The sequence below is a fragment of the Haliotis asinina genome, chromosome 1, assembly GCF_037392515.1.
Source record: "Haliotis asinina isolate JCU_RB_2024 chromosome 1, JCU_Hal_asi_v2, whole genome shotgun sequence".
NCBI classification, from domain to species: domain Eukaryota; kingdom Metazoa; phylum Mollusca; class Gastropoda; order Lepetellida; family Haliotidae; genus Haliotis; species Haliotis asinina.
In genome coordinates this window covers 64,953,543-64,979,299 of record NC_090280.1, presented here as the reverse complement: position 1 = coordinate 64,979,299, position 25,757 = coordinate 64,953,543, and the positions used below count along the sequence as shown (strand labels likewise).

Below are 25,757 nucleotides of genomic sequence, written 5' to 3'. Positions count from 1 at the left end.
AAAGTTTTCTGACGTACATGGACCAGACACAGTTATATTTCGTGCAAATGGTTCATTTAATATATAGGAAGCTGGCGACTTTAGTAATGGACATTAAATAGGTGAAATAAAACACGAACTGCACATCACAACAAAATCACACGATCCTGATATGGTCTAATTTAGATACACAGGTGAGTGCTTCAGTGTTAGCTTACGTTACAATGAGGTGAGATGCATATTCTTTCACATTTATCGGACATGACACCTCCTGTAATTACACTTACACAATATCCACACATGTACATACCTTTTGGTGGCAATGGCGCTGGTCCTGGGGCTGTGACAAATTGGCAGACTGAAGTGAACACTCTGTCCTTAAGACCTTTTAACTTTTTGAAGTTCCTTACAGTAAATCGATTCTCTGCAGCCGGCCTACTAGCTATCCCATCTAACTCCGTTGTTTTCGTCAATCCGATCCCAATGGCAAAGATATGGATGCCCGCCCGTCTGACAGCCTTTGCTTCTGGAATCGTCCGCTTGGACTTCACATTGGACAAACCATCTGTCACGACCAAAGCTACATTCTTGGCACCACGACGATCACCTCTCCTCCGTTTAAACATTTGACTTCGCAGCAATCTGAGACCAGCAAATGTGTTGGTACGTCCTCCTCTGTACTTTATTTTGTCTATTGCTCGGAATAGAGCTTTCTTTGTTTTATATTTATTCAGATGAAACTTGATTGTCGCCCTGGAATTAAAAATGGCCACACCTACTCGGACTTTACCATCATCTATGCTTGCCGTGGAAAGGAAGTTCTTCATGAAGGAGAGCATTCGTTTGAAGTTGTGCGTTTTCACACTGCCCGAGGAGTCAAGCAGAAAGACCAGATCCAGTTTGTTCCTTGAACAACCTGTTAAAGTACAAGATACTGTGGATAACATATCTCGCACTACATTCTAAATATTAAATCACTTCCTGCATTTCTGTCACGAACATTACCTATGTGATATGTCCTTTTCACATCTGTTCTTGTGGCTCACAAAGGTTGGCACCTGATCCAAAGTAAAGTTTTCTGACGTACATGGACCAGACACAGTTATATTTCGTGCAAATGGTTCATTTAATATATAGGAAGCTGGCGACTTTAGTAATGGACATTAAATAGGTGAAATAAAACACGAACTGCACATCACAACAAAATCACACGATCCTGATATGGTCTAATTTAGATACACAGGTGAGTGCTTCAGTGTTAGCTTACGTTACAATGAGGTGAGATGCATATTCTTTCACATTTATCGGACATGACACCTCCTGTAATTACACTTACACAATATCCACACATGTACATACCTTTTGGTGGCAATGGCGCTGGTCCTGGGGCTGTGACAAATTGGCAGACTGAAGTGAACACTCTGTCCTTAAGACCTTTTAACTTTTTGAAGTTCCTTACAGTAAATCGATTCTCTGCAGCCGGCCTACTAGCTATCCCATCTAACTCCGCTGTTTTCGTCAATCCGATCCCAATGGCAAAGATATGGATGCCCGCCCGTCTGACAGCCTTTGCTTCTGGAATCGTCCGCTTGGACTTCACATTGGACAAACCATCTGTCACGACCAAAGCTACATTCTTGGCACCACGACGATCACCTCTCCTCCGTTTAAACATTTGACTTCGCAGCAATCTGAGACCAGCAAATGTGTTGGTACGTCCTCCTCTGTACTTTATTTTGTCTATTGCTCGGAATAGAGCTTTCTTTGTTTTATATTTATTCAGATGAAACTTGATTGTCGCCCTGGAATTAAAAATGGCCACACCTACTCGGACTTTACCATCATCTATGCTTGCCGTGGAAAGGAAGTTCTTCATGAAGGAGAGCATTCGTTTGAAGTTGTGCGTTTTCACACTGCCCGAGGAGTCAAGCAGAAAGACCAGATCCAGTTTGTTCCTTGAACAACCTGTTAAAGTACAAGATACTGTGGATAACATATCTCGCACTACATTCTAAATATTAAATCACTTCCTGCATTTCTGTCACGAACATTACCTATGTGATATGTCCTTTTCACATCTGTTCTTGTGGCTCACAAAGGTTGGCACCTGATCCAAAGTAAAGTTTTCTGACGTACATGGACCAGACACAGTTATATTTCGTGCAAATGGTTCATTTAATATATAGGAAGCTGGCGACTTTAGTAATGGACATTAAATAGGTGAAATAAAACACGAACTGCACATCACAACAAAATCACACGATCCTGATATGGTCTAATTTAGATACACAGGTGAGTGCTTCAGTGTTAGCTTACGTTACAATGAGGTGAGATGCATATTCTTTCACATTTATCGGACATGACACCTCCTGTAATTACACTTACACAATATCCACACATGTACATACCTTTTGGTGGCAATGGCGCTGGTCCTGGGGCTGTGACAAATTGGCAGACTGAAGTGAACACTCTGTCCTTAAGACCTTTTAACTTTTTGAAGTTCCTTACAGTAAATCGATTCTCTGCAGCCGGCCTACTAGCTATCCCATCTAACTCCGCTGTTTTCGTCAATCCGATCCCAATGGCAAAGATATGGATGCCCGCCCGTCTGACAGCCTTTGCTTCTGGAATCGTCCGCTTGGACTTCACATTGGACAAACCATCTGTCACGACCAAAGCTACATTCTTGGCACCACGACGATCACCTCTCCTCCGTTTAAACATTTGACTTCGCAGCAATCTGAGACCAGCAAATGTGTTGGTACGTCCTCCTCTGTACTTTACTTTGTCTATTGCTCGGAATAGAGCTTTCTTTGTTTTATATTTATTCAGATGAAACTTGATTGTCGCCCTGGAATTAAAAATGGCCACACCTACTCGGACTTTACCATCATCTATGCTTGCCGTGGAAAGGAAGTTCTTCATGAAGGAGAGCATTCGTTTGAAGTTGTGCGTTTTCACACTGCCCGAGGAGTCAAGCAGAAAGACCAGATCCAGTTTGTTCCTTGAACAACCTGTTAAAGTACAAGATACTGTGGATAACATATCTCGCACTACATTCTAAATATTAAATCACTTCCTGCATTTCTGTCACGAACATTACCTATGTGATATGTCCTTTTCACATCTGTTCTTGTGGCTCACAAAGGTTGGCACCTGATCCAAAGTAATTTTTCTGACGTACATGGACCAGACACAGTTATATTTCGTGCAAATGGTTCATTTAATATATAGGAAGCTGGCGACTTTAGTAATGGACATTAAATAGGTGAAATAAAACACGAACTGCACATCACAACAAAATCACACGATCCTGATATGGTCTAATTTAGATACACAGGTGAGTGCTTCAGTGTTAGCTTACGTTACAATGAGGTGAGATGCATATTCTTTCACATTTATCGGACATGACACCTCCTGTAATTACACTTACACAATATCCACACATGTACATACCTTTTGGTGGCAATGGCGCTGGTCCTGGGGCTGTGACAAATTGGCAGACTGAAGTGAACACTCTGTCCCTAAGACCTTTTAACTTTTTGAAGTTCCTTACAGTAAATCGATTCTCTGCAGCCGGCCTACTAGCTATCCCATCTAACTCCGCTGTTTTCGTCAATCCGATCCCAATGGCAAAGATATGGATGCCCGCCCGTCTGACAGCCTTTGCTTCTGGAATCGTCCGCTTGGACTTCACATTGGACAAACCATCTGTCACGACCAAAGCTACATTCTTGGCACCACGACGATCACCTCTCCTCCGTTTAAACATTTGACTTCGCAGCAATCTGAGACCAGCAAATGTGTTGGTACGTCCTCCTCTGTACTTTATTTTGTCTATTGCTCGGAATAGAGCTTTCTTTGTTTTATATTTATTCAGATGAAACTTGATTGTCGCCCTGGAATTAAAAATGGCCACACCTACTCGGACTTTACCATCATCTATGCTTGCCGTGGAAAGGAAGTTCTTCATGAAGGAGAGCATTCGTTTGAAGTTGTGCGTTTTCACACTGCCCGAGGAGTCAAGCAGAAAGACCAGATCCAGTTTGTTCCTTGAACAACCTATTAAAGTACAAGATACTGTGGATAACATATCTCGCACTACATTCTAAATATTAAATCACTTCCTGCATTTCTGTCACGAACATTACCTATGTGATATGTCCTTTTCACATCTGTTCTTGTGGCTCACAAAGGTTGGCACCTGATCCAAAGTAAAGTTTTCTGACGTACATGGACCAGACACAGTTATATTTCGTGCAAATGGTTCATTTAATATATAGGAAGCTGGCGACTTTAGTAATGGACATTAAATAGGTGAAATAAAACACGAACTGCACATCACAACAAAATCACACGATCCTGATATGGTCTAATTTAGATACACAGGTGAGTGCTTCAGTGTTAGCTTACGTTACAATGAGGTGAGATGCATATTCTTTCACATTTATCGGACATGACACCTCCTGTAATTACACTTACACAATATCCACACATGTACATACCTTTTGGTGGCAATGGCGCTGGTCCTGGGGCTGTGACAAATTGGCAGACTGAAGTGAACACTCTGTCCTTAAGACCTTTTAACTTTTTGAAGTTCCTTACAGTAAATCGATTCTCTGCAGCCGGCCTACTAGCTATGCCATCTAACTCCGCTGTTTTCTTCAATCCGATCCCAATGGCAAAGATATGGATGCCCGCCCGTCTGACAGCCTTTGCTTCTGGAATCGTCCGCTTGGACTTCACATTGGACAAACCATCTGTCACGACCAAAGCTACATTCTTGGCACCACGACGATCACCTCTCCTCCGTTTAAACATTTGACTTCGCAGCAATCTGAGACCAGCAAATGTGTTGGTACGTCCTCCTCTGTACTTTATTTTGTCTATTGCTCGGAATAGAGCTTTCTTTGTTTTATATTTATTCAGATGAAACTTGATTGTCGCCCTGGAATTAAAAATGGCCACACCTACTCGGACTTTACCATCATCTATGCTTGCCGTGGAAAGGAAGTTCTTCATGAAGGAGAGCATTCGTTTGAAGTTGTGCGTTTTCACACTGCCCGAGGAGTCAAGCAGAAAGACCAGATCCAGTTTGTTCCTTGAACAACCTATTAAAGTACAAGATACTGTGGATAACATATCTCGCACTACATTCTAAATATTAAATCACTTCCTGCATTTCTGTCACGAACATTACCTATGTGATATGTCCTTTTCACATCTGTTCTTGTGGCTCACAAAGGTTGGCACCTGATCCAAAGTAAAGTTTTCTGACGTACATGGACCAGACACAGTTATATTTCGTGCAAATGGTTCATTTAATATATAGGAAGCTGGCGACTTTAGTAATGGACATTAAATAGGTGAAATAAAACACGAACTGCACATCACAACAAAATCACACGATCCTGATATGGTCTAATTTAGATACACAGGTGAGTGCTTCAGTGTTAGCTTACGTTACAATGAGGTGAGATGCATATTCTCTCACATTTATTGGACATGACACCTCCTGTAATTACACTTACACAATATCCACACATGTACATACCTTTTGGTGGCAATGGCGCTGGTCCTGGGGCTGTGACAAATTGGCAGACTGAAGTGAACACTCTGTCCTTAAGACCTTTTAACTTTTTGAAGTTCCTTACAGTAAATCGATTCTCTGCAGCCGGCCTACTAGCTATCCCATCTAACTCCGCTGTTTTCGTCAATCCGATCCCAATGGCAAAGATATGGATGCCCGCCCGTCTGACAGCCTTTGCTTCTGGAATCGTCCGCTTGGACTTCACATTGGACAAACCATCTGTCACGACCAAAGCTACATTCTTGGCACCACGACGATCACCTCTCCTCCGTTTAAACATTTGACTTCGCAGCAATCTGAGACCAGCAAATGTGTTGGTACGTCCTCCTCTGTACTTTATTTTGTCTATTGCTCGGAATAGAGCTTTCTTTGTTTTATATTTATTCAGATGAAACTTGATTGTCGCCCTGGAATTAAAAATGGCCACACCTACTCGGACTTTACCATCATCTATGCTTGCCGTGGAAAGGAAGTTCTTCATGAAGGAGAGCATTCGTTTGAAGTTGTGCGTTTTCACACTGCCCGAGGAGTCAAGCAGAAAGACCAGATCCAGTTTGTTCCTTGAACAACCTGTTTGAATTACGAGATATGTTGCATGACATTTTTCGTTAATTTAACTATCTTTGCAATGCGTTTGGGATATACACGTCGAAGCATTAAGGTGACTTAATTTTCTTCATTATAAAGCAATTACTGTGAGTTCACCCGAGTCATTGCCTTTCTGATGTTATATTAGTCAACATCAATTATGTTAACATTAGCATATTTCTTTAACGTGCTGTTTTGTGTATGCGCATAATCCGTACTTCAAAATAAGCTAAACGCCGTTGGCGTTGTTATAGAACTGTACCTTGTAACAAAGGTCAGATCAAGTAGCGTACTAAGGTGGGTTTTGTGCTTGTAAGAGACTACTTGTTTTAGACCATATACGTGTGTGCAGGTCCATCTTTCTGTTTACTCAAGGAAATCAATGTTAAAATATGCTCTTATAATCTTATCATGAATGCCAGGAGTAATGTGAAAAGGGTGCACAACATTAACTGTCGAGTAATATTCCCACAGCCTCAACATTTTGTTTTCAATCATCAGAAGAATCAATGTCGATTTGACCATTCAGCAACTCTAGGAAGAGCATCATCAATTCTTACTTTCCTGGTCAAGGTTACATTCACGGCCTGAGTGAAGCTTTGACATGCAGAAGATTCCTCATTTTGCTTTGTACCATGACTTAGTCACGCTACCATGCCTTAGTCATGTGACTGGCTTGTGCACGTGGCTTTGACGACCGCCGTCGTTTTGGTGATTCAGCTTGACGTTACCGAAATGGTACTATCGACTCTACTCTTGGCGGGGATTTCTTGAGGATGTCGATAGAGTCACATCCCTGCTACAAAACATGCAAACTATTCAGCCATTTTGCCACACCAGCGCTTGTATTGCGCTGCGCTTTTGTTTTTGCTTTCAAAAAAAAGAAGAAAATCGACAAGTTGTGTGTGTGTGTATTTTTTAAAATAAAGCCCGTAAATACGCAATTGTGGGACTTTGGTCCAAAAGCACGCGCACGATACCGATGTTGGACAGAGCAAGCTTAGATACGTCACGAGTTACACAAGCGCAACAAGACACTGCGATTGGTACTGCCAACATGGGGCTTCACAACGTAAACTGGCAAGAACTGCAGTCTGGCAATGGCCACCAAATAAGGAAACTGATAAACCGCTATTAGCGAATAGGCTATGCCCAAAGTACGTCAATATCACGAAGATCAGGAGTCACGACGCCGGCCAAAGACCACTACATTCGGCAGATCTACCTCCGGAACAGATTCGCACTAGCACATGCCACTAGTTAGAACAGTCTTCCATGACTTGATAATGGCTGGTATATCGCCCATTTCGTAGAATGATCATGGCCCGGCTGCAGACTGCAATGTACATGAACTGTACGTCAGTGGCAGCGAGTGGGAGAAAGCTTACCAAAATATATCGGTTCAGCCTGTTCAGAAACGATGACTGAGTTCGAGTTCCAACGTAGATCATAGCGACTAGTGAAAGTGCATTCAAGAAGGCCATTTGAGAAGGTGCCTACCGATAAAGTGTTAAGACCTTTCCTGGTGTCGTATATTCGACAACAACCACGAGGAGTCATTATGCAGGACAAAGCATCACACCGGCGGAAATTTCGAGAATACCTGCACAGTGCTGACATCAAAGTATTGCTCTGGCCAGCACATGAACCAGTGGAAACAGCTTGTGCCAAACCCAGCGAACCGACAGGAGCTTGAACAGTCTCTTGGGTTTATGTAACAGCATTCCTGCTGCATTCTATTCATCCCACGGACTGACGACGTGTGTTGGTGTGCATGGGTGACAAGGGTCGTCACACTTGCTATTGATGGCATGTCCTCAATTACGATTTGTGTATTTATTAATTTTGACTTCTTAACTCTATCTTAATGAAATGCAAGACCAGAAGTACAATGTATTTTAGTCATATCATTGGAAAATGATTGGATGATAATCATCATAAATTTCATTAGTCTTTGTTTATAAATTTGGGTCAAGAGATTGAGTTTAGTTTTACGCCGCTCTCAGTAATATTCACGCAATATCAGTGCGGGGGACACCAGAAATAGGTTTCACAGATTTCACCCGTGTGGGAAATCGAACCCTGGTCTTCACACATGATGACTTCCTACTATCATGTATTACATGTATATGACAACTGAACTCCAACAGGTTGCATGACACGATAGTCACAAAACTAAATTATAGGGGATCTGACTGCATTGACTACAAGCAGGCCACTTTTACTGATGTTATATTTCAACGTCCAGAGGTGGCGAACCACCTCCTCGTGTTGGTTGCGGTAACGCTAAGAGCTCGCCAATCCCCCGTTGTGGACCCTGGTTGCCTGTCTCACTGACATGTGACCTACGGCTGTGAACGTCCTCACGAGAAACTTCCGAAGTCATGTCTCGTCATGGGTGATCTTGACGGACACAACCTACTTTGAGGAAGTGTCAACAGAAATACTAAAAGTAAAATCATCGAGGAGTTCATATCCGATAATAACCTATGTATTTTCAATGACGATTCAGTCACTCATTCACATTCAGCTACGGGAACATACTCTTCCCTGGATATGTCTCTTGCTGATTCTAATTTACATAATGAATTTGAATGGGAGGTCCATGATGACCTATGTGGGTGTGATCACTTCCCCACTTTGAGGAAGTGTCAACAGAAATACTAAAAGTAAAATTATCGAGGAGTTCATATCCGATAATAACCTATGTATTTTCAAAGACGATTCAGTCACTCATTCACATTCAGCTACGGGAACATACTCTTCCCTGGATATGTCTCTTGCTGATTCTAATTTACATTATGAATTTGAATGGGAGGTCCATGATGACCTATGTGGGTGTGATCACTTCCCCACTTTGAGGAAGTGTCAACAGAAATACTAAAAGTAAAATTATCGAGGAGTTCATATCCGATAATAACCTATGTATTTTCAAAGACGATTCAGTCACTCATTCACATTCAGCTACGGGAACATACTCTTCCCTGGATATATCTCTTGCTGTTTCTAATTTACATTATGAATTTGAATTCAAGTGTGATCACTTCCCCTTCATATCTAAAGGCATCATTCCAGGGGATGATCCAACTTTATCCAGATGAAACTTCTTCAGGGCTGACTAGTCATTATATAAAACACTTTGCTCGGAAAATTGAAACCTGACGTTTTTGTGAACAGCGAAGATCCTATGCAACTGTTTTCTGGTATACTCAGTAACATTGCTGACCAAACTATACCAAAGTCCTCTGAAGTTCCACACATTCGTAAGCCATGGTTCAATAATGAATGTAAATAGGCCAGAAAGTGTAGGAAGAAAGCGAAAAGTATTTTCACCGACATCCTACTGTACATAATTTAGATAACGTTAAAATTTTAAATGCCAAAGTCAGACTCGCTTTCAAACGAAATATGTATCAGTCATGGCGAAATTACGTTTCTAAAATAAATTCACACAAAGGTGTCAAAAGTGTGGAACATGATTCATCTGAAGGATGGTCATAATGTATTAACCAATAAATCTGACTTTGCCAAGAAACGTGGTGAAACTTTCTCCATGCATTCATCTTTATCAAAGTGTGTCCCTGAGTTTCAAAAGCTTCGGAAACATCAGGAGAGGAAAAGATTAAATTTTGCTGCCAAGGCAGCACTGTACAAATACGTGACACCACCACTTATCCCATAATCAGATTATAAATCAAGCATTAGGACTTACACCCGTGATTTGATGCAGAAGTGGGACACCCAGGAAGACATCAATAAATTACATGAAATAAAACCCTATATCAGTTACACCTACTTGGGTTGTCAGTCCAGATTTGAAGAGGTCATTATTCCACGGTGTCGCATTGGTCATACGAGATATATTCAACAATATTTATTGAAAGGTGTGGATCCTTTGTTCTGTACCCCTTGTGATGAAAGAATTACAGTTGAGCATGTCTTGCTTGACTGTGTTGAATATTCCATCCCAAAGGATAAATATTTTAAATCACGAACTATAAAGGATCTTTCCAGTAACGTAAGTTCTCATTTAATTATTGCTTTTTAAAAGAATGAGATTTGTTAAATGACTTGTAAATAAGTAAATATTTTATTATTGCTAGTTTATATTAGTAACAGAAATTGTTAGTGGTTGTACCCTCAAAGGGGGTTGAAGTATTGTAAAAATATTGTCCTCCTGAGAAGGTACGCAAGTCCCAAAACGTTGGAAGTATATGCGAACGTACCAGGGTTTTTAGAGGTAGTTTTCTTGTATTTTAATTTTGGCTAATGGTTCCTACAAGCACCAGCAGCTGAAGGGATGATGTAAATCCAACTGGGGTCCATGTAGGTAGCAAAGGTACTGTAAGCCACCTTGGTCCCTAGTGTGGTGATCTACCTTCTGTTGTTGGCGATCTATAGTCTGTTTTTATATTTCATTGTATAAATAGTGATATAATTTTAACTTTCCATGCTAGTTTTAATTGAAATTGTGATATTCTAGTTGTTTCACTGTCCTTCGTTGACAGATTTTACCATATGCATATATTTCCTTTCCAATGTTCTCGTCACGATATGGCTGAGTCTGCTGAACTACCTCCAGTTGTTGGCCATCTGTATCCTGTTTTCATGTTGTATTGTCTAAATAGTGATATTAGGTTTAACATTCCACACTAGCTTTAATGCAGATCGTGATATTCTAGTTGTTTTACTGTCTTTTGTCGACAGGTTTTCATAAGGTACGTATAGTCCTTCTCAGCGTAAACTGTTCTCGTCACGATATGGCTGCTATATTGCCGACGTGACGTTAAATATTGACCCACTCACTCACTCACTCTCACTCACTCACTCATTCACTCACTCAAATTCCACAACTTCTACAAGAGTCTGAGAATTACGTGCATTGCTGGATGTTGAAATAGTGTCATCAGCAAGAGGAATACATGGAAATGTCTGGATGAAACTGGAGGCGTCGACCTCTGTATTGGATCGTTTATGTGTAGGCTGTATAGCCAAGCGGTAATCGCTCGCCCCTTCCCAACACCTTGACTAATTCTACAGCCATCAGACAGGAAAATAGCATGCGAAACACGCGATTGCATGGACAAGTATGAAATCCGAAGCAGTGTCCAGATTTTACCTGAGATTATCCCTAGATTATACATCAAAACCAAACTCGGTCAAAAGCCCCCCAACTATCGATAAATACACAAAGCACTGGGGATGTCCTCTCTATAAAGTATGATATTGCGTTGGGTATCAAAACATCCCTAATCAGTGTCTATAAATATACATCCTTTAAGGATCAGTGTGACTTTCCACAGAACTTCATTAGTGAAACTTTACAAACCCTACACAGTGATACCACACGAGTGGACGTGATCGAATCCTGTCTGTGATTAGTGGACATGATCATAAACTGTGCCAGATGTCTTGAAGGGAAAGCGACTGCTAACATACGCGCACCTTCAGGTTCAGTAACAATCGCTGGCGTTGTACTACATGGACGTACTCATTGAGGATTACACCATATGTATTTGCCTTAGCGAAATATTACTACATAAGCCAGAACCACTGCGCAGCCATTCCATATGTCCATGCCAATTCATACCTGACAAGGGGGCAATTTGATGTGAGCATTCGATAGCATCTTAAGCCGATCCTGTGTGCAATGGACTGCACATTGCAGCAAGACATTCATCACCTTTAGAAACACTTATTCGTTTCATGATTGGATATGAGTTTAAAAAAAACTGAAATTTCATACAACTAAGCGTTCATAATTATGGAACATTCGTGGGAAACTGATGTAACAATAAGGGAACTGATGAAATGACAGTGAATGTGAAATTGCTCTGAATGTCCACTTAAATCAAACTTCAACATCTGGTGTGTCCACCATGTTGGTCAACACATTCACGACACCTTGATGGCATACTGTTGATTAATTTCCTTATGGCAGCCCGTGGTATTGTCATCCATTCCTCTTAAAGAGCTGGGCCAGTTAGACGGGTACGGGGTCCTTGGTGTACACCCTTTGACCGAAAATGTCCCTGAGACGTTCAATTGGGGATATGTCTGGTGACTCAGAAGGACAGTCCAATGTCTGAATGCCCTCTCGCTGTAACAATGTGACCCCAATGGGGTCTGGCATAATCAACTTGGGATTCAAAATTCCTACCGATGATTCTAGCCAGTGGAGCCACAGGAGGCAAAATGTCCTAAACGTATCCCTGTCCAGTCAAGGATCCATTATTGTTACTGGATGTTGCGTTCGGGTGTAACGCTACGATAACGCACCCTATCACCTCAAAATCAGCTGTTCCCTTGTTTTTTGTCGATCGTATAATAATGATGTTGATTTACTGCTAGACAGTACAGATGGGAGTAAACCAAGTGAAGTTGTTCACCAAGTCTGCTCAGAGTCGTTTGTGAAGAAGCTTTCTGTGAAGCCATTGCATCGTGTATACATACAGTGTTTGGAACAGAACAGCAATCGAAGCGACCCTTCGCCAGGATAAAGTTGAAAATTGTTTTAATGCAGCTAATGTTGGGTCGACCTGTGGCCTAACCAATTGCCAAGGAGGAGAAGAAGGAAGTCGTGAAGGAACTATATTTTCCTGCTCAATGACGGCAACAATAATAAATGGCTTAATTCGAGTCCAAGAGGCAGAACTAGAGACGACTTTTTGTTATACAAATCCTCATAAAGAGGGTTAAAGACGCAATTAAATGCAGGAATAGACTCATTAGTATATAATTTAGTAATAGGACACAAGACAAAGTCTCAGACCCTGATTGTGAACCGAAGGTTGCTTTTGCATGCTTCACCATATACAATGGCGCCATAATCAAGCTTCGAGCGAACAACTGATCTGTATAAGTGTAGGAGAGTAGTTTGATCCCCTCCCCACTTTGAATTACACACGACTTTCAACAAGTCAAGTGCTTTCATGCATTTAGTTTTAAGGGATTTAATATGCGGCCATGGGAGTCGAAAACTAGTCCCAAGATCTTAGCCTCCTTGACACTTTGATGGGAGTGCCATTTAAATATAGTGTCGGATCTTTATGAGGTTATTATTTACGACAGAAGTGCATACAATTAGTTTTGGATTTAGAAACTTTAAAGCCTTTGTCAAGACGCCATTTATCTATATTGTTTAAACACAACTGCAGTTGCCGTTCAATAGTATGCATGTTTCTTCCACGACAAGAAATATTAAAATCATTCTCAAATAATGATACATCGAGTGAATCGGTTAAAATCTTTGATGAACTGTTAATCTTGATGCTAAATAAGGTGACAGACAGAATGCTGCTCTGTGGGACACCCTGATCCTGATAGTTATGAACCCACTCCGACTTGAAACTGTCTGTCATTTAAAAAGTTGGATATAAAATTGAGGTAAACGACCTCGTAATCCAAAGTCACGTAAATCGTTTAAGATGCCATATTTCCAGGTGGTGTCATATGCTTTTTCTAGATCACAAAAGATAGACACTGCATGTTGTTTATTAATTAGAGCGTTTTTAAGAAATGATTCCAAACGCACTAAATGATCATCGGTATTTCTATTTTTAACCAGATTGAATATGTGTATTTAGGTTATTGGTTTCCAGGTACCAAACAAGTCGATTATTGATCATGTGCTCCATGGTTTTGCAAATGCAGCTAGTAAGCGAAATAGGTCAATACATTTGTTTCACTATCCGAACGTTTTTGATGAAAAACAGAATTGTTCGGATTAACGCGGTTTGACTGTAGTTCGAAGGAACGGTATGATCACATCCAGGTTTAGGGATAGGGACAACGATAGCATCACGCCATGAAGAAGGAAAGTTTCCAGAGGTTTCGTTTCTTGTTGGTGTTTATATTTTTGGAATTGAGGTACATAATTCGATGAGGAAGAGTGTTTCGCTGACGTTTCTCCAAGTTTATTTGCAATGTCAGATTTACTAGTTAATAATTCGTCTCCGGCTTTGAGATGTTTAATGCTAGTTTGAGAGCCCTTACCCTGTATTTTCTGGATCATATTCCATACCTTTGATATCAGGGTTCGGGAGTTTATTTTTGATACATAACTGCGCTTTTTTAAAGTTCCTTCTCGAAGCTGGGGTAGTGTCAGATGGGTTCACAGGTGTTAAGACCGTTGGAAAATGGTCACTGCCACAAAGGTCATCATGGACTGTACCACCCCAGAGTGGGTTGTGGCCATTTAAATCTGCCATAATAATACACGGTTTGGGGAGTTGATCATACAGGGTATGAAGGTCAGTCTTCTGAAGAGCTGTAGATGGTGAAGCATACAAAGGGTATAATGTGAGCCTAGCATGTAAAGTGAGTCGGACAGCAACTACTTGAAGATTAGAAGTGAGTGTAATTGGGCTATGGATAACATTCTGTTTGACTAGGATTGAAGATCCTCCAGTGGCTCTGTCATCCGGAGGTGAGAAATAGTGATAAGCATTGAAATGACATAGCACAAAAAATTATCTGTCTGCTTTAAATAGGTATCCTTCAGATAGAATGCTGACGGCGTACAACCATGGACTAATAACTGTAACTCATTATAAGTATGCCTTAGTCCTCTGCAATTTAACTGTATGACATTATGGGATTAAACTATCTTTTGGAGGGTGGGAGAGGGGCGGGGAGGGTCTATTGGGGATCTACCCCGTACTTTTATGGTGGGCGACAAGCTGCGTGCTCTAAAATGGACATATTTTGACACATCCATGTCCTAAAGTGATCCATATTTGTTGTAAAGTTTAATTTTATTTTCGAACCCTTTTGGGGCTCTGCCACTTTTGGGGAAGAATCAGGCTTAGGTATACCTTTGCCTTTAGGAATTTGCTGCACGTTACACAACAATTGAGACCTTGTGGTAGACTGAGATGACACATTATAAACACGATCTGGCTCTGGTTGACTTTCAGACGTGCCAGGAAGTGGCTCTGCAGTTTGGGTACATATTGCTGGTGCAAAAGTCTGTGGGGAATCGGTGTTCACCCACGTCAAATCTGTTTGACAGCCTGATATGATTGCTTTATTCGTCGCCTCAGATGATGTCTTAGTGTTTGAAGCATATGTTCCAGTTAATTCAGATCTCTGGACAAGCTGTTATGCTTCAGAAAAACTAACATTTTGGGTGAATTTCAGTTTGCGTATCTCCACCTGCTGCTTCCATATCGGACACTCTTTTGAAAAAGAGGAATGGTCTCCTGAACAGTTAGTACATTTCTTATAACTACTGTCACAATCTTCTGTTGTATGTGTCTTCTCACCACATTGAGCACACACAACAGACAATGTGCAAGTATTTACGACACACGCATACTTTTGGCACTTGAAATATCTCAGTGGATTCGGAATTATACGTTTCTACTTTGACATGACAGCCTTTATCGATTTAGGAGCAGTCGGAGTAGAGAAAGAAAACAAATATGTGTTTGTTTGTTGGATCCCATTGTGTTTCAGAGCACTGAAACGTTTTACATATAACACACCTTGTTCCTTCATCTCTGAGGCAATATCAATTTCCAGCATATCAGCGAAAGGTTGGTCTCGGTATGTCACAATGCCTTTGCTGGTGTTAAGCGTTCGATGGACAGAGACTGATACGGGAACGCCGACAAAAGATTTAGTTGACAGGAGGTTAGTTACCTGTTGAAGAGAACGTGCACGCAAACGTCTAACGTTTTAAACATCTCCTGCTATACCTTGTATGCCTTTTGAAACAGCAAAAGGGTTCAGCTTCAAAGGAGTCTTGTCAACAGTCTCAAGTTGGTCTCCAACTTGCAGCACCATGGATACTCGGATGATATACTCCACCAGAAGCGGTATAAAGAACCAATCCACCAGATTGGCCCATGAGCCACCGCCTTCTGGGCACTTGTACAGTGCCATACAAGTCCCTACACAGGGCTTTTGCGTGAGCAGCCGATTGATAGAAACGGGCCGATTCTACCACCCGTCTAGTAGTGTCAAAGTAAAGTGATGTGTTGAGCAACAGGAACGCGGTTCAGGCTCCTACTGCCCTCAACCGCCAGACTACTGTCCTCCACCGACACGGGTCGCAACAGGTTGCCCAATTCGGTCGCTCCTTGTGACCAGCAATGGGGTGCCATGGACCTAGTTGACCCGGGTCCACATGAGGGAGGGAGGGAGGGAGCATTACCCAGCACCAACCAGGAGGAGGTGGCTGTTCACGGGTGCCAGGACTTTGAGTGGAACTACTTGCTTCAGGCATTCTTTCAGACTCAACTAAAGAGACTGTCGTTTTTCGCGTTCAGAAATATCTCCGTTTAACGGACTGCGTATCTGAATTCGTTCTAATTCAATGTCAACAGTAACTTTCAGATAATCTGTATTATCTATATTTAGAATACCTGATTGGGTTGTCTTCTATTTAAAAACAGACTGTTCAGTATGCGAATTTGCAGACCCTGCTGTGGAGCATTGTAGTATATCATACATGACCACATTCAAAACAAGGATTACAATACGTGAAAAAGTAGTAACTTACTAGGTTTTTTGACTGCCCTCCCCAGGTGGAGAAGACCCAAGACGATGAGCAGCTGCCAAATCCTAAAGCAGAAAAGAAATATAATATTGAAATTTCTTTTGCACGATAATGCTGAAGACAAAAAAAAAAAAAAAGAAAAAGGAAAAAGACACGAAAAGAGAATATTTGTATCATTAGTTGTTTTTCTCCAGTAAACACCTTGGCTACTGAAACAAAACTATGTGGTGCTATATCTCTTTATTTCCTCAAAAGAAATGATTGTTGGCCAAAAGTGAACCGTGCGTTTACTTGATCGTACAGAAGATTAACAGCTACAAAGTGATGACAACAACAGGCTACACTTTCTTTTCCTCATATGGAATTCGACGCAAGATAGATGGTTCCGAATAATTACCAGGAATTACACAGGAAATATATGGACTCCCCAACGACATGATACCTGCACGTAATCAGAATGTTTAAACGTACGTTTATATTACAGCAGCTAGGAAAGCATTATAAACACTAACTTGTATTTTTTAACCTTGTAAAAATGCAACATTTGCCGCGTATTCATTTCCAAAACATGTCTTCTTTTATGCCACACAACGATACAATAGTCATTAGCACTGTCGAACCGCCGACTGATCCGGACAGTACTTAAGGATTCAGCGCCATGGCAAACGCAAAAGTTCCAGATTTGTGTCAGCGTAGGAGTTTGGCCAATAGTGTCATTACGCTTGACAAAAATTTGAACGAAATCTATTGTTAGTTCAGAAAGACATGACGGAAACAGAACCCGTGTTTATCAGTTGTCCATCATACTTATTTTCCCTGCTAATAAAATGTCATACCAATATCAAATTGTGACTAAATATCAAATATATCATGTGATGATCTTTGGGTCTGATTACTAAGTTCAGATAGACCTCTACGTCTTAGTGTGTAGTCATCGTTAGAAGAAACAACGCCATTGTGTTTCACAATAAACGTTACACCACGTCATGTTTTTGGGGGAATAAAAGGGTAAAATATGGTTGGTAAGAAACGTTTACCACTTTGCTAATTACACAACCATTATAATCTGGATAATCTAGGAATTTGGTAACAGCTGATCTCGGCATTTCTACGGAAACTAACAGCGACAAATAAGATATACCTATTAGTCTCATGTGACCATCATAAGTGACATTCTCGGCCTATGGTAATGGTTTCTGAGAATATAAAATGAAATATGCCCAAAGTACAAAACGTAAGTGAAGTGAGGTGGACCCAGTGGTACAGTTACAGGGGCATTATATATCACTCTGTCTTACCTCATGGTTGACAGCCGACCCGACGTTGCTCACTGGGATATGTGGTGCCGTTAATATATACGTGTATTTAATAGATCGATATAGCTGAAATCTATGTAGGTAAAGGCTTTAGAAAATATCAAGGCCTACATGATCATATTTTTGCACAAGTTCAGAACGTCATCGATCAGGTTTTATTAGGAATTTTGAAATTTTCTAAAGTTTAAAAGAGTCAGCAGTAGTTTGAAAAAAAAATCAAACTCATTTAGTGGTTGCAACACCAGTCAGTGAGTACAATTGCCGACTTGCATTATTTGTTTTGTTGAAATTGTCATTTTGATAAACATCATTAAATGTGTATGAAGACCAAGGTTCATTGATTTGCAATCAATAATGCATTGGAGGCTTGACGTCGATGCAGTGAGCCATGAAATGACTTCATTCTCCAATCTATTCAGTGATTAATAGCTGACTTTTCAGACAATATGTTACATTGCCGGTACTGTCCAACTATAAGCGAATATACTGATATCGATATCCCTAATTATACCCAAGGTAACAGTATCATTTAGACTCATGTAATGATCTGGGCAGTACAAATGTTCGTTTTAACATATTTTTTTTCACGGAATGACCACATTACCTTCAAAGTGGTATGTAATTCATATATCCAACAGCTGTCAAGAGTTGTTGTGGAGAGGAACATAATAGGTTACTTAATATAAAATGGGATTTAATATCCGGAATTCAAGCTACTAACTCACAGGAATCCTCGTGTCTGTCTTGCAACCTGAGAAACCACATTTATTGTGGTTTCATATCTTGTAACACATAAACTGAAAAGTGAATTCATAGCGTTTCCTTCCCGCGTATAAGCCAAAACAGGTTCGGATCCCTAGGGGAGAGATGGAAAGAAGGGAGAGAGAGAGCGCTATGAGAGACAAAGAGACAGAGGGAGAGAAATAGAGATACAGAGGATGGGGAGAGGGAGAGAGCATGAGGCAGAGGGAGAGAGATATATTAAAAATGTGTTTCCGACATCACTGATTTTCAATGAACCATTCACGTAAATATCAGCAATATTACATTGGTACTTGTACTATTGCGCTCCATTGGAATCAGGTGATCGAGACTCGTGTTTTGAACAGTGTGAAGGCCATGATGTTTCGGTGAATTCTTAACCCTGACCGTATGTTAAGACGGACTCTACCAAAGATTATATCACACGTATTTCAATGTATAGCTAGTACATGTATCACTTAAATAGTGGCGCTCGTCATTACTGTGTACAGCACGGACTGCACGACTTGGAGTCTGTATAATGTGTCTGAGTCTCGTATTCATCCTGAACTGCGGCATGGTATCTCAGTGAGCTAGCACTGTTAAACCAGCTAGCACAAGTATGGACTAGTTCAAGCAGCCACACATACACATCGGATAAACCGGACTGAAATGCAGTTCTTCAAATAACCAGGTATCGGCTGTGTCATGTGTCTTTGGTATGTTCGTATATGCAAAATTGTCTCTAAGTGATCTGACTTGCTGGTCAATCGGGTTGACGTCATCTTGTCTGTTTTCTATTTTAGGAATTATTTTGAATCACCCATACGCCCTTATCAACTGAGCAGTTGCTGACATAATGATTATTTGTTTCCCTGTACCGATGCACACCGTGGCTCTTTGTTAGAACAATGAGGAGACAAACTAACCGTCTTTTATTTGTAGGTATGTTCAGGATAGATTCCCCTATGCCACGAGATTCTCAATTTCTTCCGTATTTCATGCATATATACTTTTGATCTTCACAACTTGTTATACAAATCACTTTGATTCTATTTCGGAAGCAAAACGTGCTAACCTACACAAGAAAATGTCCAACATATGGCAACTGTAGATGTGTTGTACTTTTATTACCACATAACTGAACAGGTTGCAAGGATTGAAGTGTTCTGATTCTGTGCACATTCAAATAACAGCCCGGTAACTCATACTCCGTTCAGACAAGGTCATGGTTTACTACTGTTGAACTTCAGTGAACAATGAAGTTCATGGCAGAGGGAATTTCGACAAAAAATATGGAGATAGTAATTGCATGAATTATAATAGCCGAATGAATAAGTGATGATAAATAACAATGTTTTGTACTTGGAAAGAGTATGAGGCTAGTATATGAGATGAGTTCAATCTCACTAAATTTACTACCACATACAGATAAAAGTGAGTGAATGAATGAGTAACGTCACCTCGGCAATATTGCAGTCATATCGTGACGGGAACAGTTAACAATGAAATGGAATATGTGTATGTTAAAAAATTGTCAACGAAGGACAGTACAATAACTAGAATATCACAATTAGAATAAAAACTAATGTGGAATGTAAACTAATATCACTATTTACATAATACAGTTTTATAAAAACAGGCTATAGATAGCCAACAACAGGAGGTAGATCATCAGGTTTAGGACCATGGGGAATTACAGTACCTTTGCTACCCACATGGACCAAAGTTGGATTTACGCCATCCCTTCAGCTGGTGGTGATTGTAGGAAATGTTAGCCACAATTAAAATGCAATAATACTACGTCTAAAAATCCTGGTAAGTGTAAATATACTTTAACAGTTTTGGGACTTGCGTACCTTCTCAGGAGGACAATAATGTTTTTTTACAATACTTCGACCCCCTTTGAGAGTACGGTGAGTGAGTGAGTGAGTGAGTGATATCTCAGCCATATCATCTGAGAACTAACTCTGGTAAAAAGATCCTTAATTGTTTTAACTGTAAACTACTTATCCCTCGTGATGGAGAATTCAACACAGTCAAGCAGGATATGCTTGACAGTGACCCTCATCACAAGGGATACAAAACGGAGGATCCTCACCTTTATATCGTGTATCGTGTATGGCCAATACGACATCGTCGAAAAATAACCTCTTCAAATCTGGACTGACAACCTAAGTAGGTGTAACCAATATACGGTTTTATTTCATGTAATTTATTTATACCTACTTGGGTGTCCCACTTCTTCTGCATTAGATTACGGATGAAAGTTCTAATGCTAGCTTTATAATCAGAGTATGGAATAAAAAGTGGTGTCACAGATTTCTTGAGTACTGCCTTGGCAGCAAGATCGGCCATTGTGTTACCAGAAATCCCTCGTGGCTGGGTAATCAACAAAAGACGATGTCGCATTGGCCAGTAGCAAAATTATTATACAATTCAATGATTTCAATTAAAAGTGGATGTTTACATGATAAATTTGTAACCGCCTGAAGACAAGAGAGTCTGAATAGATCACATATTGTTTACGTTTAGGGTATCTTTGAATATATGTAAGAGCTGTTAATATGGCGTTAGCTTCATGATCAGTTAGAAGATATTGTTCTGGATCCAATGATAGTGGCACAAGCCACTGCGCCACCATCCTTGGACCCTTCTGTAAATAAGGGTTTGTAATTGCTATATTTACGTTTTAATTGATGATATTCCTGTTTATATTGCAATGCATTAGGTTCTGATTTTTTAAATGTAGTTAATGTTAGGTCCACTTGTGACCTAACTAATTGCCAAGGAGGAGAAGAAAGAAGTCGGAAAGGAGCTATGTTTTCCAGCTCAATGCCAGCAGCAGCAATAAATGGCTTTATTCTGAGCCCAAGAGGCGGAACTGGGAACGACATTTTGTCATACAAATCCTCATAGAGAGGATTGAAAACACAGTTATATAGCAGGGTTAGATTCGTTAGTGTATAATTGTGTGATATATTGTACAGCTAATTTTATTCGGCGTTGTGTAGGAGATGGTTCTTCTGCCTCAACATAGAGACTGTCAACAGGAGAGGTTCTAAAGGACCCAAGACAATGTCTTAGACCTTGGTGGTGAACAGAATCTAACAGCTTTAGCTTGCTGTTTCAGGCTCCACCATAGACGATAGCCATAATCAAGTTTGGAACGGACCAGTGGTCTATATAGATGGCGGAGGGTAGCTTGATCTCCTCCCCATTTAGAATTTGAGACAACCTTTAACAAATTGCGTGTCTTCATACATTTAGATTTAAGGGATTTAAAATGCGTCAAAAAGGTGAAATGTGAGTCGAAAATATGTCCCAAGAACTTGGCCTCCTTGACAACTTTGATTTGGGTGCCACTTAGAAACAGTTCTGGGTCTTTATGGGGTTTGTATTTACGGCAGAAGTGTATACAATTGGTTTTTGATTTATCTACTTTGCTGAAACACAACTGTAGTTGCCGTTCAAAGGTATGCATATTTTTACCACGACAAGAAATATTAAAATCATCCACAAATAACGATCCCTCCATTAAATCGTTTAAAACTTAAATATAATAAATAAACTATTGATCTTTATGCTGAAAAGGGTGACAGACAAAATACTGCCTTGTGGAACACCCTGATCCTGAGTGTAATGATCAGACAGGGTAGAACCCACGCGGACCTGGAATTGCCTGTCATTTAAAAAGTTGGTTATAAATTCAGGCAAACGACCTCGCAAGCCGAAGTCATGTAAATCTCTCAAAATGCCATATTTCCAGGTTGTGTCATATGCTTTTTCTAGATCATAAAAGATAGACACAGCGTTTTATTTGTTAATTAGCGCGTGTTTAACAAATGATTCCAGTCGCACTAGGTGGTCGACTGTACTTCAGTTTTTACGGAAACCACACTGTATATCTGTTATAAGGTTGTTTCTTTCCAAGTACCAAACAAGTCGATTATTTATCATACGCTCCATTGTTTTGCAAACGCAACTAATGAGTGAAATAATTGGACGGATCCGTATGATCACGTCCAGGTTTAGGTATTGGTACTACTATGGCTTCACGCCATGAAGGAGGTAAGTTACCCGATGTCCAATTATCATCAAAAATATTTAGAATAGTTTCAAGGCAAGATTCCGGTAAATGCTTCAGGAGTTGATAATGTGTGTTATCAGCTCCTGTAGCAGTGTCATGACCTTGATCAAGGGCAGTATGGAGTTCATGAATAGAAAATAGTTCATTATAATCTTCCCCATTATCTGAATTAAAATTAATAGTTTTCTTTTCTTGTTGTTTCTGATATTGTTGGAATTTAGGCACGTAATTGGAAGAGAAAGAGTGGATAGCCAGAGTTGCACCCAGTTTATTTGCAATATCTGATTCCTCAGTAAGTAATTGCTCTCCATTTTTAAGATGATGGATGCTAGACTTAATACCTTTACCTTTAATTTTTTGGACCATGTTCGATACCTTGGACACAGACGTTCGAGAATGTATTTTGGACACATAATTTTGCCAAGATTGGCGTTTACTCTGTTTAAATGTACGCCGAGCTTTAGCTTTTAAAATTCATCTAAATTGTGCACCATAGTAATTCATTGTAAAGAGCTTGTAGATCAGTTAACTGGACATTGGATGAAGGTGGAATATACAATCAACGAAGTGTAAATGCAACTTGTAATGTAAGTCGCACAGCTACGGCTTAGAGATTTGTTTTAAGCGCTATTGAGATATATACTATGTTTTGCCGCGCCAAGATTGATGATCCTCCACTTGCCCTATCACCTGGAGGTGAAAAATACATGTGATACACGTTAAAATGACGGCTGTCAAGAGTATCTGTCTGTTTTAAAAATGTTTCCTGTAGACAGATTGCTGCCGGCGTAAAATCCTGGATTAAAATCTGCAATTCATTAAAATTAGTCCTTAGTCCTCTGCAGTTCTCCTGGATAATATTATTCTGGTAACCTATCTTTTGGGGGGATTTATCGGGGATCTACCCCGCACCTTTTTTGGTGGGCGACAAGCTGTGTGCTCTACAACGGACGTTTTCGGATACGTCCATATCCTTTGAGATCCATATCCTTTGAATAACTGAATTTTGTTTCCTGACTCTTTTTGGACCACTGAGCTTTTTTGAAGAATCCACCTTTTTACTTTTGGTTACCTTAACGAGATCATGATGTGACTTTGCTGATGACTGAGAAGAGAGGTCGTGATCAGGGGATTTAACTGATTGTTTTCCAGATGTACCAGGACGTGATTCACCTGTTTTGGTAGATGTAGCGGCCGAAAGAAGTGTAGGAGAATCTGTTTTGATCCACGTTAAGTTTGTCTGACAACTTGCAGAAACTTTAGTTATGCTAGATGTTTTGGCAATGGAAGCATAGCTCCCACACTGATATTACAGTACCCAGCCTTAAGTCATGTTGGTGAAGTAGGTGACGCGAAAGAAAACAGATAGGTATTAGTTTGAATAGTTGTGTTGTTTTACGGGTTGTGAAACGTTTGACATACAGTACACTCTGATCTTTCATCTCGGAAACGATATCAAGTTCAGACATGTCTGCCAGCAATCGATCTTGATCACGTACGATTTCCTTACTCGTGTTCAGTGTTTTGTGGGCCGTGACGGAAACTAGAGTGGCAGCGAAAGTGTCAGTGTTCAAAAGGTTGGTTGGACTGTTGCCTTTTGGTGCACTCAATCAACACTACACCAGAGCGTAATTTTCTGACGTTCTTTACACCACCGGCAATGCTTTGTATACCCTAGGCACAGCAAAAGGGTTTAACTTCAGAGGTGCATTATCTTTAGTCTCGATGACAATAAAACGTGATCAGTAGTCAGTGTGTTTAGACGGTCTGAGGTCATCAACTTGATCATTTTCAAGAGGACGTTTGCTAGTTCTGTGCATGGATTTCATACGATTGCACAACATTTTTACTTGGACTTTTTGAAAATATGGTCTTGGCACCCTTGTTCATAGAAAAAGATTTAACTTGATACGTTTTTCATAAACTTTACCTAGAGTCGTATTACCAGAAGGCAGTGGCTCATGGGCCAATCTGGTGAAATCATTAATCTTTTAATTTTTCTACTGGGGTATATCATCCGGGTATCCTTTGGTGCTGCAAGCTGAAGATCCGCTTGTTCTTAGTAGTGTCCTTGTGTCCAGTGTCCCGTGGTGGGTGGGGAGCTCGGATGATGAAACAATACAAATTGAATATGACGTATAAAACTCCCTAAAAAACTAAACGTCCACTCGACAATGACAGCGACCTTCACTGTCTGTCGACTATTGGCCACGCTTTATAGTGATTGAGACTGCTGATAAAATGTCTCTGAAATTAAATCCGTCTGGAGTTTCTAAAGGTATTCGGGGCACTGCAGGAGACGTGAAAACATTAGACGCGTGTATACCGGTGCTTTGTTAATCGAATGTAGCAAACGACAGCAAGCATCCAACCTCCTTTCCCTTGAATAGTTTGTTGGTATACCCGTTTCAGTTTCTGCGCACCAGCAAAGGTATTGTAAGAGATTGTATTGTACGAGATCGGGATCGATTGTTCGCTGACATGACAGAACTGGATATAGTCACAGAAATGAAAGATCGAGGAGTTACCTTTGTAAAACAGTTTATCACCCGTAAAAACTCAGAAATCCATCAGACAAACACATATCTGTTTTCATTTTCCTCCCCAACTGCACCTCAGTCAGTATACTACAATATCAGGGTTGATACATACATTCCTAACCCTCTCAGATGTTTCAAATGTCAGACGTTTGGCCACGGTATGAACACCTGCATATTGTCTGTAACATGCGCTCACTGCAGTGAGAACACGCATGTGACAGAAGATTGTGACAGCAAATTTAAAAAAGATGCGCAAACTGCTTTGGAACACATTCATCTTCATCTAAGGACTGCCAGATGTTTAAACAACAGATGGAGATTAATAAGATTAAATTCAGTAAAAACATCAGTTTTGCAGAAGCTAAAAGACCTCCCCAAACCCCAGGACAGACCGAAACGTATGCATCAG

At 40.4% G+C, this 25,757-nt stretch overlaps 1 protein-coding gene across 1 annotated transcript in view; it reads right to left on the bottom strand.

The window, feature by feature from the left end:
- Positions 1–18,000, bottom strand: part of LOC137274536 (collagen alpha-3(VI) chain-like) — a 29,297-nt gene extending 11,297 nt beyond the window's left edge. Inside the window, exons 1-8 of the mRNA XM_067807780.1 lie at positions 17,960–18,000; positions 16,665–16,726; positions 5,534–6,139; positions 4,485–5,090; positions 3,436–4,041; positions 2,388–2,993; positions 1,339–1,944; positions 290–895 (exon numbers count right to left, since the gene is read on the bottom strand). Coding sequence (XP_067663881.1) covers positions 290–895; positions 1,339–1,944; positions 2,388–2,993; positions 3,436–4,041; positions 4,485–5,090; positions 5,534–6,139; positions 16,665–16,726; positions 17,960–17,964 — 3,703 coding nt within the window. The 5' untranslated portion in view covers positions 17,965–18,000. The remainder of the gene's footprint in view (positions 1–289; positions 896–1,338; positions 1,945–2,387; positions 2,994–3,435; positions 4,042–4,484; positions 5,091–5,533; positions 6,140–16,664; positions 16,727–17,959) is intronic.
- Between the last annotated feature and the right edge of the window lie 7,757 nt (positions 18,001–25,757).